At 42.7% G+C, this 15,187-nt stretch overlaps 1 protein-coding gene across 1 annotated transcript in view; it reads right to left on the bottom strand.

The window, feature by feature from the left end:
- The window catches only part of LOC130203607 (urotensin-2 receptor), a 42,280-nt gene extending 35,352 nt beyond the window's left edge, over nt 1–6,928 (bottom strand). The window contains exons 1-3 of the mRNA XM_056429931.1: nt 6,899–6,928; nt 4,860–5,575; nt 3,396–3,775 (exon numbers count right to left, since the gene is read on the bottom strand). Coding sequence (XP_056285906.1) covers nt 3,398–3,775; nt 4,860–5,573 — 1,092 coding nt within the window. The 5' untranslated portion in view covers nt 5,574–5,575; nt 6,899–6,928 and the 3' untranslated portion in view covers nt 3,396–3,397. The remainder of the gene's footprint in view (nt 1–3,395; nt 3,776–4,859; nt 5,576–6,898) is intronic.
- Nucleotides 6,929–15,187: the final 8,259 nt, after the last annotated feature.

Raw genomic sequence — 15,187 nt, 5'->3', positions numbered from 1 at the left:
ATAATTGATTCCAGTGCACGCAGTTGCCTTCGATGGGAGCGTGCAATATAAAAGCATGAGACGATGTCCTCATTTCCTTCTACTATAGTTAATTTCGTTGGACATTTTAATAGCACATTTAAGGACAACCTGTGTGTTTGTGGGGGGAATTTTCATTCTTCTAATGTATAATGTAGTAATTAAACTGTTGGAAGTGTATATTCCACTAGCTCTTGTCGATGCAAAGAATATTAAACAATGGCTTCATAAAACTGGTTTGTTCCATTTCCTGTAGTGTCCTGTGTTGCAGTGAAAATGCATTAAGAGTTAGGGTACCTCCACGTCGCTGCAGGCAGCTGTCCCCACGTGTACTCTGGAGTTTAGCCTGAAACGTGTCAATGGAAACACTTACGGGTCAGAATTTAGCTATTAGCGGGTTTATAAAAACGGGCAATGAAAGACATGTGTGGAAAGTATTACAAAAATAGAAAAAGGAAAGGTGTACGTTTTAAATCATTTTACGAGGGCTAGTTAAACGTTACATATACAATTGAGCTATTTATTCCCAAACTGACTTTCCAGGTGTCGTGGTGAAGTCTTCTTCGTGCGCCCCATTTTTCCAATAGTCACCAAAAGTATTTGAGGAAGAAATGAACAATGAACACAATGGCAGTGTGGACATAGACAAGACCGTTGTCTGGTATTATACATTCATATTAGCCAGCTAATTAACACAATTCATCTATCAGACAAAGATAATATAGAGATATATTTTGTTCTTTGAGGCTGTCTCCTCAGCTCATTTCAGTGCAGTCTACAGCCGGATGATGATATCAAATGAATCCACACTCTTTATTTTCTGACTTTTGCCCAACTGCCCATCACTATAAAAGCAAATCAGGTTTATTTTTACCTGGTGGATTGCCATCTTGTAATATAACTGTTAAATCACGCTGTTTCACTGGGGCACATAAACATCTTGTGTCAATATAATTAAAATATCATTCTCTATATTGTTATTGGTGAATAAAAACCGCAACTGGAATTTAGTTCCCCATCCTGGTTGGTTCAAATCAAAGCACATAAGGCCAGACGGGGGTTGCTTAGAAGAGGCTTTGGGGTCTTCAGAGGTCTGTGAGGTGGACATAACTGGACACAGTGTGACTCATGCCCTTTTAGGTACTCACCGTTGGAGATTAGATTAGGTTAATTACATATTGCATACGAGTCAACAGCAACGGTGATTCATTACGTTACTGGTGAGTTATCTTGCTCAGTACGGTTCCATTAGAGCACAGGTGTCAAACACAAGGCCCACGGGCCAAATACGGCCCACTGCATCATTTTATGTGGCCCCTGACAGTTTGAAAGACATATGATCCCCTTTTCCTAAAGAAATTGAAGAACAATTTCCCGTGCTTTTATTTTGAAGGTTTTAAATTAAATGGATTCATGTTGTAATATGAGACATTTTCTTATGTGCAATATTTCTACACTCAAATATACAATAATCAAATGCAAAGAGCGTTATTTAACAATATGTTCGAGGAGTTTATAAAGTGTTTCCGGCCCTTTAAGAGGGCAGCCATGATGCTCATGTGGCCCACAGTGAAAATGAGTTTGACACCCCTGCATTAGAGGGCCCTTTAAGATTCAGAGCATGTCTATGACCTTAACACCGGACACCGGGGCGGGCTCACACAGCCCTCCACAAGTCCAGTCATAACAGTGACTACATTTAAAATGCACAATATTCAACTGTTATTAAAAAAATATGACAATATTCCGCTATTTGATACAGGTCACGTAAACGTCATTTTCCATTCGGGCATTCTGAATCATTTTGTGAGCCCATGAAAACGAAAAGTGTACACATTTTCGATGAATCAACACGCCTACTTTCAAACATGATGAAAGAATGAGGATACCTATATCTTTTTGGCTATACGCATTTATTGCAACGTCAACCTTCTTCTTTTTTTTTTACAGAAGATGGAAGAGGGAGGCTGTGTCCGCATAATGGAACAACGCCCGCTAAGTAGGAATATTGTTCTTTTCAGAATAAGGGCAACAAAATAATTTGTTCTTTCTTTCTTTTTCTTCTTCTTCTTCACAGTCAATGAATCTAATTTGTAAATGTAAGGCTCAGTGGCAAAATGCTCGCCAGCTTCACCAGCTGAGCTAACACTGAGCTATCCGGTCAATATCCGGTCAATAACATGAATACACGAGGACTAAAGATGATTGTCAATTTTTCCATAAACTACCCGGTGACTGTAATTTAACGACATCATTTCTAATCCCAGACTCGTACCCTTCTCATTACGGAAGAGGATCACATGGTGGTGAGTGTATTGGAGAAATACTGTGCGTGTGTGTGTGTGTGACGCCGGCACATATGGAGCATTATCTTCTGCCCCTGTGAATTATGGGAGGTGTCAGTCAACACATTGTATTTCAAAGCAGAGCAGTAATATATGAATCAGTGCTATTCACACACACACACACACACACACACACACACACACACACACACACACACACACACACACACACACACACACACGATCCTATTCACCACACAGTAATCAAGGGTAAAGCATTTATTTATTTAGTCATGAACCAGAGCGTAAAGATTGGATTTCTCTTTCCCTCTCATGGGAAAAATTGACATTAAAAAGGGATATTATTGTAGACTATAAACAAGATTCAGACGTTACTTTTAGTATTTGATACAGATTCCGCACTTCCATCATTAAATATGATAACAAATAATATTAATAATACTAAAGAGGCAGAATCTTGACAAATATATAAAAATGAATAGGAAAGGAAATCTAAAGAAGATAAGTTGGAGCAACACAACTATCAAGGGAACTATTACAGTCAGTTACTTTAAAGCTTTCTTGAGGCAATAGATAGTCCATAGATTTTAAATTGAATATAACTATATTATATATATTATATTTGTTTTTCTTCCTACGAAGGAAGTTTTTCCTTTCCATATACAAATAGGTAAAAGTATATTGCATGACTCATATCTCCTTCTTTTCTAATGAGTTTGATTCTATCATGCTTTTCTGCCCCTCGAGGAAGAGACCATTTTCCCATTACTTATTAGCAAAACAAGTGTATTAATGGAATCACTTTGCTGTTTATTGTTGCTGTAAAAGCTCCGCCAGGTCCACACACAAACATCAAGAGGCAAGGCTCATCCGAAATGCACATATGCATACCAGGAAGTAGGAATCCTCCACAGACAAGTTTTCAGAGGCCCAGAAATCAACGACATCTGTAACTACATAACCCATCGGAAGCCTTTTTGTCTTGAGAAAACAAACTCCAAAAAAGCCGCCATGTCTCAATCATCCACCGGCACAAAATCACAATTGTCAGCCAGAAGGATCTGCTCCTACCTTTACGAACTGCTGTTATGTACCCGCAGGGAGGCGGCGTGCGAGAGCACGAAGCTCTCGGTGCACTGCTGGCTGCTGGAAGACGGCGACCTGCGTGACGAACGCTGGAAGCGACTCCTCCGGCTGAAGTAGCTGCCCGCTGTCCAGGACCGCTTGTGCTTCCTCAGGTAGTCCTTGTAGTTCTTGGTGAGCAGCGTGTACAGAAAGGGGTTGATGCAGCTGTTGGAATACGTCAGACACGTGGTCAGGTAGTTGATGTTGCGTTTGGCTTTGGTTGAAAGGGGCAGTGAGGGGTGGAACTCACCCAGCAGCTGCCAGATCCAGAAGGGCAGGAAGCAAGCCCAGAAGAGGAGCACGATGGTGAAGATCAGGTACAGCACCTTTTAACGGCATAAGAGTTGAGTTCATGAGAATCGGAGACGCACCAGATTGTGATAGCTAAAGGATTCCGTTGACTCTATATCGGCAAACTACTATGGAATATGAAAGCTCTGGTTTTGCCTTTTTTGGAAAGCGTTTCTTTCCTTCAAAATGCAGAAATCACAAGCTTACATGTACATGTCAATAGGATGACATGTGGCAAATAGCACACCTTTTATATAACAATGGCTTTCATAGTTCTGATTATCATGCGTCCATAAACTAAAGATTGGCTTGTTAAATGCTTTTCGCCCCAGCATGATCACAGCAAAAGAGATGGTAGAAAACCTGCAGCAGCTTGGAGAGAATGTATCATGTTATGCTCTAATCACTTAACAGATGTGGATGCTGCTCCGGTCATGTACTCTGAGATGACAGCCATCCTTTATAATGACAGTGTGTTTGGTAAACTCTTGCCCAGACAGAAGGTCATAGTAGGAAAGGGCTCTCTCCATAAGCAGTTCGACAGCCTTGGTGAGCGGAGTGTATTCGGCAGTAGTTTGTACAGCTGCGTGTTGCCCGTCCATCAGGCTCTACCTGATGCATGTGTCTGGATGCATCTCAAGCTGAGTTGCTGACTGGGGGAGACATGAGGGACCGGCACTAGGCCGGTGCCGTACACCCAAAGGTCCAACTTCAACACAAAGGTTACTTTTTGCCTTCTGCTGACAGTCAAGGTATTAGAACAAAATAACCATGATCATGATTATTCCCCAATTATTAGATATAAGTAGATATTTTCACCCACAATCTCTTCCTTACTCTATCCAAGTAGTTTCAGAGTCTAAATCTCAACACATCTTGGAAATGCCAGATCAGAAAATGGTTGATTTTTGCAGCCATGGTTTGTGCCGGGTTTAGGAAGAATGTTGTTTGCCATCGGATTGCTGGCTTTTGGAGCTGAACACACACATGCACATATTTGTACTGCAGAAATCTTTGAAGATGAGCAGTAAAGCCCCAACAACTACTGTGAGAAAGAGAGCGTGCTTGAAGTAGAAACACGCGTAACCCTTGGAATGCACCGTCTCGCGACGCACTGACCTTTTGATTGTGGGGTTTCTTCGTCTGTTTGAACGTCTCTGTCTGTGAAATCCAATAAGTGCGTGCGAGCTGCATGTAGAGATAGCCAATGATCAGTCCAGGAGCCACGATGCTAGTGCAAAACAGGAAGGAGATGTAAACCTTGTAGGAGAGTGGCGACAACGTGGGCCGGCACATCGCCTTCTTGTCCACTGTCATGAGCTGAATGCTCACGATCATCGGCAGGGTGAGGATGAGCGACGCCGCCCACACCAGCAGAGCGATGGCCTTCCGGTAGCTTTTGGACCGCTTGACCGCGTCGAGTGGCTTGAGCACGGCGAAGTAGCGCTCCGTGCTCATGACGGTCAGCGTGAAGATGCTGGCGTGCATGGTCAGGAAGTCTATGCTGATCAGAATCCGACACCCCGCGTCCCCAAAGTGCCACCCCTTCAGGAAGTGTGTGCAGACGACAAAGGGTATGGTGAGGAGATACAGCAGATCTGCCAACGCCAGGTTTATGATGTAGATGTTCATGGAGGCTGCAGTCCTCATGGAGCGGCACATGACCGCCAGGGTGTAGCTGTTCCCCGAGACTCCGACGAGGCACATGATGGAGAGGATGGTGCCGATGGTAAAGGTGGCGGCCGTGTCCTCATGCGAGCTCAGAGGTGAGTCGGTGGCATTGGCGCCCGTTTCTGCGAGAACTCCCACCGGCTCCATGGGCACTGTGGTCATATCTGGATGCGTAGGGACAGAAATGTAAGACGTGAGACTGGCAACTGGACAGAACACCGACATTTGGAAATCAACCCGTGTAGTCTGATTGGGCCTTGTACCATTATAGAATCTTATTGAATTGGAACTGACCTACATAAGGGATAATATAGTCAGAGAAACTATGCTGGCCAGATTAATTTAATTCCTAATCTCCTTAACCCTTGTGTTGCCTTCGGGTCATTTTGACCCGATTCAATATTTAACCCTCCTGTCGCCTTCGGGTCAATTTGACCCGATTCAATGTTTAATGTCGGTGTTCTTTCGGGAGTCAACAAACAAACATAAAGTACCTCAGACTTAAACTTGGAAAACAATATTAATTCTAATAATTTTCTGGAGATTTTAATAGCTGGGGTCATATTGACCTCAAGGGTAAAATATGTTAGCAAATATAAAGGTAACAGGAGGGTGAAACATTGAATCGGGTCATATTGACCCGAAGGCGACAGGAGGGTGAAACATTGAATCGGGTCAAATTGACCCGAAGGCAACACAAGGGTTAAGTAACAGAGGAAGTCATGATGGAATACTTTAATTAGCTTACTATCATTACAAAGCTTGTTTTCAGGCTCCTTTTCGACTCATCATTTGTTAAATTTGACCGCTTGCCTGTTTGCAGAGGTAAACATCCACCATGAGCAACTCCCTCACTCTACTCGTGGCACAGAGGGAAATGTAATTCCATTTTTATGCCCAGCAATATAGAAACGCCACGTATCACAGCATGTTCTCTGCAAGGCGACACAAGTTTTCAGATGGCATAAGTCTTGGGTAAATGTGAAATACCACAGTCGGATTCAAACATGGGTTTGGAGAGAAAAGTGACAGCAACACATTATGTTGGCTGCATTGTGATCCCTTAATAAGCTAAATGTATGGACACGAGAGGACTGAGGATGATAATGCATCCTCGCTGTCTGAGAGCAAAATGATGAAAGATTTAGTGATGCACGAACCCGGGAGTAGGTTTAAAAACAAACAAACAAGAAGAACAAAAAGAAGCCAATTTTTGTAGATACAATTTTTAAAAGGAACACATACACCTTTTTTCTCAGTCAGAGAGACCGCTTGGTCCATTTAATCCCAAAATGTTAGGGATATTTGAGGAAGTATTCTTCCTTTGTAACATATGCTGTTCCAAAAGCACCACATGACAGGGTTGACAGGGTTGATGTCTGCTCACTGCAGCGCGACGGCCCCGATGCATCGTTTCAGAGGTCCCTTTCAGGACAATCACATCTGGCCGTGCACGTGAATTAGAGTCGTTGAATCTGAAGTCTTACCTGCACTGCCTCCCAGGACCGAAGGGTTCAGCACTCCGCTGTGCTTCCATCAGCCATGCTTGGTCTCACTCCTCAAAAGTTTACGCTCTATAATAGTCCCAACTGATTCGTCAGAGTCGCTGTGGGGTGAAACGAGCAGGTGGAACAAAGAGAAGAGGACACATCTATATCCAGCGTTCCATCGGGGGGTAGAAGAACCTCAATGAGTCATCCAGCACGATAACAGAAATCCCCTCCATTGTTCACTCGTCTCTCCACAGCAGATGAAAGGATCCAAAGTGTCTCGATTCAAGAGAAACGGTTACACGAGAGCTTCAAAGTTCATTTCCAGTCCCCCTCCCTCTGTGCGGAGCGTCCAAACCCTGTCGCTGTTACATCGGCAGAGGACCCATTTTATATGGAAGAAGAGGTTTAAAAAATGTATGAAACAAGAGAACATCAATGAAATGATGATGTGAGGATCACGTTAAGCTACAGCTGGTTACGGAGAATCCGCCTCTCGGACTGAGCGAGAGAGTGAGAGTGCCAGAGGTACAGAGGGAGAGAGAGAGGTAGAGAGGGAGCAAGAGGGGGAGAGAGAGAGAGGTAGAGAGGGAGCAAGAGAGGAGAGCAAGTGAGGGGGGGAGAGGGAGCAAGAGATACGAGAGAGTGAGGGAGCAAGAGAGGAGGGAGAGAGAGGGGTAGATAGGGAGCAAGAGAGGGGGGAGGGAGAGGTAGCGAGGGAGCAAGATAGGGGGGAGGGAGAGGTAGCGAGGGAGCAAGAGATAGGAGAGAGTGATGTAGAGGGGGAGCAAGGGAGGAGGGGAGAGAGAGGGAGAGAGAAGAGAGGGGGAGAGAGAGAGGTAGATAGGGAGCAAGAGAGGGGGAGAGAGAGAGGGAGCAAGAGATAGGAGAGAGAGAGGTAGAGAGGGAGCAAGAGAGGAGGGAGAGAGAGGTAGATAGGGAGCAAGAGAGGGGAGAGAGCAAGAGAGAGAGAGAGAGGGAGAGAGCAAGAGAGGGAGAGAGGGAGAGAGAGAGAGGTAGAGAGGGAGCAAGAGAGGAGGGAGAGATAGAGAGCAAGAGAGGGAGCAAGAGATAGGAGAGAGAGAGGTAGAGAGGGAGCAAGAGATAGGAGAGATAGGTAGAGAAGGAGCAAGAGAGGGGTCGATAGGGAGCACGAGAGGGGTGAGGGGGAGGGAGCGAGGGAGCAAGAGAGAGGGGTAGATAGGGAGCAAGAGAAAGAAGAGAGAGAGGTAGAGAAGGAGCGAGAGAGAGGGGTAGATAGGGAGCAAGAGAGGGGGGAGGGAGAGGTAGCGAGGGAGTAAGAGAGGGGGGAGAGAGAGAGCAAGAGATAGAAGAGAGAGAGGGAGCAAGAGAGGGGGAGAGAGGGATCAAGGGAGGAAGAGGGGGGGCAAGAGATGGGAGAGAGAGGGAGCAAAAGAGGGGGGAGAGAAAGAGAAGCAGGAGCGTATGGAGGACTCAAAATGACTTAAGTAAAAATAAATATATAAATAAATGCATGAATAAATATAGGAATAAATAAATGCTTAAATAAATGCTTAAATAAATGTTTTAATTAATTAATAAATACAGGAATTAATAAATATAAGTTATAAATCAACAGGACATCATTAAATAAATATATTTCTACATTTCCGTATTTCTTCATTTATTTATGTGTGACATTTACGTGTCCGTATATTCAAATGAGCTGGGCGGTCCGAACCTCTGTCTGAAGCATGATTGGTCACAGGAGTGTGATGCACCTGGTGTGTTATGCTCTATACTATTTCTGCCTGGCATATGATGGTGAAGTTTATGGAGGACTCAAAATGACTTAAGTATAAATAAATAAATAAATGCATGAATAAATATAGGAATAAATAAATAAATGCTTAAATAAATGCTTAAATAAATAAATGCTTAAATAAATGCTTAAATAAATAAATGCTTAAATAAATGTATAAATATAGGAATTAATAAATATAAGTTATAAATAAACAGGACATCATTAAATAAATATATCTCTACATTTCTGTATTTCTTCATTTATTTATTTCTCTATTTATGTGTCCACACGTATTTCTTCATTTATTCATGTGTGACATTTACGTGTCCGTATATTCAAATGAGCTGGGGCGGTCCGAACCTCTGTCTGAAGCATGATTGGTCTCAGGAGTGTGATGCACCTGATGTGTTGTGCTCTACTACTTCTGCCTGGCACATGAAGCTGAAGTTGGCTCGCTCAGCTAACCGTGAGCAGAAGTTAGCCTAGACAGCTTTTTGACTTCAGCCGTTTATCATTTCCAAGTGCACTGAGTCCAGACTCGTGTTTTCTTGGAGTCTGGTCTTGGGAGTCCGGACTCTCGAGGACGCAGGACGGTCTTTCTGGTCTTGTGACGTCACCACATCAACTGTTCTTGCTCATGAATTTCCTCCAATTATTCACTGTAAAATAATTTACAGTGGAGTAGAATGTGTTGCGGTGTTCACTGTTGTTTGGCGTAGGCTACGAATAAACGGTAATAACTATACAACATCTCGTAGCTTTCCTGACCCAGGGTCGCTACAATATGAAGCTATGAATCTTAACCCTCAGTCAAATTGACGTAACGTTATCTTTTAATAAATAATAAACTCTTTGTGCTCTTTAGATCCTCCAAAACCTAATTATATCTCATGTTTAGCCGCTACGGAGACGTCAGAGCCAGCGGAGCATTTCAAAAAGTCCTGCCGAGATCAGGCTGCTCTCGGCGGCCACACAGCGCGCTGAGCGCCCGGAGCTCAGAGGACCTCAAATCTCCGTCGCATATCCTTATTAGGCTGAATCTCGATAAACCGACCACAGATTTGATGCTTAAACTACTAACTTCTTGGCTGAAAACATCCTTAAATTACATTCCGTTACTCAACAACAGTAATATTTAGAATGTACAGACAAGAATGCATAATAAAAGCTGTTCGTCTACAGGTCGAAGTGCTAGGGATCGATTGCTTCTGTCTTGCTCCCGGACTTGACCAATCCTGTTCAACAATGAGTTTCGGACCCCCCCAGCTCATTTGAATATACGGACACATAAATGTCCCACATAAATAAATGAAGAAATACGTGTGGACACGTAAATAGAGAAATAAATAAATGAAGGAATACAGAAATGTAGAAATACATTTATTTAATGATGTCCTGTTGAGTTATAACTTATATTTATTCGTTTCTGTATTTATTTATACATTTATTATTGTATTTATTTATACATTTATTTAAGCATTTATTTATTCCTGTATTTACTTATTTATGCATACATTTATTTAAGCATTTATTTATTTATTCATGCATTTATTTATTTATTGATACTTAAGTCATTTTAAGTCCTCCATAGGAGCGTGCTGCTTATGAGGCACTCTCGCCCAGAAACCCAAAGTGGGAGGGAGAAGACTGAGAGAACGGTGAGAGAGAGAGAGGCATGCAGGAAATGTGTCATGCTCGCCCTCCGTCTCCCTCTCTCACCTCCGTGCCATCTATTTCCATGCGCCGCAAACTAATCCTCAACACCAGCACTTGAGGCGCTCCGACGGAACAACTCTGGCAGGAACACGCACGCCACATGAATCAAGAGCTGAAGAGGCAGCTGACTCCGCCCACTGGATCCAGCGCCGTGGACCCAGGAGACATTATTTAAAACTGCCAGGTCATCAAACATCATAAAGACATGCACCGCAGCCTCACCCCGGTTCGTATGGATGTGAATGAATGTTGGTGGTGGTCGGAGGGGCCGTAGGCGCTGATTGGCTGCCACGCTTCCGTCAGTCTGCCCCAGGGCAGCTGTGGCTACTGATGTAGCTTACCACCACCGGGATGACTGTGTGTGTGACTACTGGACTCTGTAAAGCGACTTCGGGATGTCGGCATGCCTTGAGAAGCGCTATATAAAATAAATGATTATTATTATTATTATTATTATCACCTGCTGCAGGGGGAGCTAAACAATGCGTTTGGCCTGCTGTGGCCACTCGTTAGCTTTTTACCAGTGATTGCATTTATACTTCAAATATCATTAAAGGGACGCTCATTTGGGAAGATTGAAACGCTGAACAAATCATGCGAGTTTCATGAACATTTGGTTTTACCTCAGAACTGATCAAACATTCAAATGTCTTCTTGTCTTCATCACCAGTGTGACGCTAACCTCCTCCTGATTGGCCGATAGCAATACGTCCTCCTGGGTCTCTATAATCTAATGTGTCATTTCCAAAGGGAACTCTGATACTGGACAAGTCGACATCAACTGAAACCTTTAGGACTATGTAACCTCGAATGAGTATTACAAGGTCTCATGACTCCACTTCCATAAATGTGAAGACACATTAAATAAAACAGGAGGAATTCCTGGAGGCGACATAAAGAAAGAGACAGATTTCCTGCCAATCTTTTAAATCAAAACCAAATCTCTCATCAAACACAGCAGCTGTCCCTTTTGATACGTGCATTGGGCATCAAAGTCTGACATTTCCATATCTTATCCCATAAGAGCCTTAGGTTTATATTATTATTGATTGTTATTATGAACTCTGACGGTTTTAGTTTTTACCATCCAGACCTACTTATAGGATGTTTGCAAATGTGTAAAAAAGTCAGCGCCAGACAAGTAAATAAATACAAACTGAATTCATTTTGTTAGCATGGTAGCATGTAGTTGCAAAAGGCCATATAAGCTTTAATATGAACAATTATTGGCATTTTACAGTGAAAGTCAGTTCAATCTCATTCCTTGCTAACGTTGCCATGTTGCCTGTGAGCCGAGCTCATGGCCCAGGTAGTTGTCAAAGAAAGTTGGGCAGATAAATCACAACATTTCAAGGTAAAAAATGACTAATTTGTCGTGAAAATAAACAATTAACGTTTTTTTCTCACCGCTTCAACTCAGGAATCCACATTCAACCAAAGAGCCTCGAGCAAAGCCACTCAACCACGTGCCGAGCAGCCTCCCGTGTCGTGTTCATGAAGCTACAGCATGCTGCTCATGGGACTGCGATGACAAACGGTTGGCGGAGACACTCGGTATATGCACCGGAAACACAAATCTCTCCCGACAGCTGGCGTTCGCTTCTACAACTGTTAGAGTTCAGACTACTGGACGACTCGTGCTCGATGGAAATCAGGCTCAGGATGCGATGGATTCAGTTCAACAATATTTAATGCCGAGAAGTTTAACAAACAATTGAAGCTCACGATCGTAGGGCCGAACTGACCGATGCTCCACGGACTAAGAGCTAAGTAGCTAATAGAGAACTGTCTCGCAAAATTCAGAATGTCGAGAGAGTGAAAAACCCAAATAAACATGTATTTATGAGTATTGACAGCCACACCTCTTCATCTTAAATGTTAGTCCATTGACATGTTCATCCTTCCTTCAGCGGCTGTCAGGCTGCATAGCAGGAGATCGCTGGAGATCTTGGCACACTCAGCACTTTATTTTTCTGGACACTTTAACCTGCTGGAAACTCAGTCTGGTGACTGTGTATATATTGTGTTTCCTCTGTATATTAAGTATTGGAAGCTCATTCTGCGCATGCGTTAAATGCGTTAAAAAAAACAACCTAATTAATCCTGTAATTTAATTAACTGAGTTAACGCGTTATTTTTCACAGCACAAATTAATACTCTTCCTAATATTTACTATTTATAATATCTTGCTATATGTATTCAATTTAAGCATAACACTTTTTCTATGAACATGTGCAGAATCAAAATAACCTATTACAACCTAACACGACCATATTAAAATTTCATACACATACACGGGGAAATGGGTAAAATAAACAGAGGAAGAAAAAAAAAGAAAGAGTATAAAACATCTCGCAAATGCAGATTATTATCCCTGCCGCTGACAGCTCTGTTGCACATGGTGTGTTTGTGTGTGTGTGTGTGTGTGTTTGGGTGTGTCTGCATGCATTAACTGCGTTTATCCTCTTTAAGCAGACTGAATGAGGGGCAGCTGCATCAATCAGACGCTCTTAAAAATCACATGCTTTATCCTGTTAGCCTCAAGTGTGTGGTAAATAGCAGTTTGACTGAATGCATGAATGCATCTTGAAATTCAGGATGGAGCGCGAGTTAATGTGTGTGTGTGTAATGGCAGTCGTGCGTTGCTCTGTGTGCTCCATTTGATGTTGTACAGGCGTCCCAAGGTGCATTATGCATCCCCATGCAAAGACATGAATTATGTCTGCTCTCCATCGTTCTGGCAGGATAAAGATTGTCCGTGCATTCAGAGGAATGAGGAGGAGGGAATTAATGCCCATTTAAAAAAAGCACAGCCGAGGTACTCTACACAATTCCCCAGGGACATCAAGAACAAGGGGGTACGGGTTTGGTTTCACCACTGGATGCGTATTAAGATCACTTAATTCTCCAATATGTGTCTAGTTTTTAAAGTTCTTAATGATATAGGGATGTCTATGTATACAGATTGTAAAGCACTCCGAAACAAATTTGTAATTTGTGAAATTGGGCTATACAAATAACAAACTGATATGGCTCCTCCCCCACTTGGTGGATTTATAGTAGTCAAACTAGATCTGTGGAGAGAGGTGACTGTATCATCCCGTTTAGGAACAGTTCCTTTAGCCAGTCACCTCTGGAATGCCTCTGCTTATACTCACAAGCAGAACGTATCACTCCTTAAACACGGCCTGAGGAACAGGCTTATTAGCCATCAGATGTGGGAGCATAAATCGTGACTCCATCCTCAGTGATTGTTGATGTTTTTTTTTAGGATTTCATGATGAGGCCTATATTTCATCATAACCTGTATGTTGATTGCTTTTTATGATGTTTTTGTGATAACCATTTTCTCCCTCGGTGATGGCTTGTAATATCTGGCCACAGGGACGACGGTTGAAATGTCTGAGCTAAGACATATTTACCCCTGGGTTGATTGATGTGTACGGTCCAGGTACAAATAAATAAATAAATGACAAAATGAAAATGAAATAAGCGGTCTGGGGTTCCTCCCCCCCAAAAAACAATTCGGAGCATCTAAATTCTAAAACTTCATTTCCTAGAAATTTTTCTGCATCAATATATGGTCGAAATGTCTTTATTTATCTTAATGAAAACACCAACTTAAGGCACTGGTCTGACAATTGGAAATATACATTTTTAATGGAACATAATGCTGCAAGGCTCTTTGGCAATCGTATTGCTAATGAATATTTATTCCCTTTGCAAATCGACTTTTCACACTGAGTGTTATCTATGCTGTGTCAAGACAGCTGTGGACATGATTTACTATGTCCACGTGACCCCGATTCACCTCTATGAAACATTAATGTGTAATTTATAAAGGCCGACTCAAAAAGATTCCAGCTGGTATTCAAAACATTCTTCATATACAGATCATATCCCAGATAGCTGTGAAAGTCGAGACTAGTTGTAATATTTTGAGGGGAAAAAACAGTTTCCATGACTTTTCGGGACGTTACATTGGCTTACATTCTTTCTATGGAGAAAGGCCTAACCTGAGCTTAGCCCTAAACCAAGACTTCACCCAAACATAAAAAAATGTACATTAAGGTCACGTGCAATTGTTTATAATTGTGGCAGAAAAAGAAAAGAAAAGCAGAGTCTCCACAGCGTGACTGTAATCAGATTTATATCTCCACAAGACGGGTATAAAAAACTAACTATCCGTGGGGACAATTGTGTTTTCCGAAATCTTTGGTCGTGACTAGTCCCTATGGGCCATATGCAAATCTACGCCCTTGTCATTATTAGTATAAAACAGTATAAATCAAAAAGCCTTTACAGCGATTTGTTATTTCTTCGAATAACGTGAACTTCAGGACAAATTGGCGTCTGTAAAGCCGTCTGTAGCTCGACGGGCCCCGTGACGGCTTGGGAGGGTTATTACAGCCTAATGAGGCTTTCTTCCCGTGTCCGGGTCGGACTTATTGGCCACATCAAAGCTGTGTTCAGCACAAAGACAGAAGAGACAGCAAAAAGAACGCTAAAAAAATGAATAATAAATAAACTAGAGCGGGAATGATGGAAGTGTCAGGCCGTCCATCAAAGTTCATTCATTACGCTTCACTGGCCAATCACAGTCGATAGAGATGTGTCTCGGCACCGTCTGTACACGCACACACACACTAAGAGTCTACTGTGAGCTCATCGAGTGTGTAGATCGTTGTTCCGGTACACACACCTGCAGTCCATCGCAACACAACGCATCATTACTCCTCCGTAGAGCAGCAGGGGGCTGTATTGAGATGTGAAGTCGGGGAAAGGCAGAATGTGGGTACAGCTAG

Source organism: Pseudoliparis swirei, chromosome 13, assembly GCF_029220125.1.
Source record: "Pseudoliparis swirei isolate HS2019 ecotype Mariana Trench chromosome 13, NWPU_hadal_v1, whole genome shotgun sequence".
Classification (NCBI taxonomy): Eukaryota; Metazoa; Chordata; class Actinopteri; order Perciformes; family Liparidae; genus Pseudoliparis; species Pseudoliparis swirei.
Note: the sequence above shows the minus strand (reverse complement) of the source record. Positions and strands in the feature narration are given on the sequence as shown.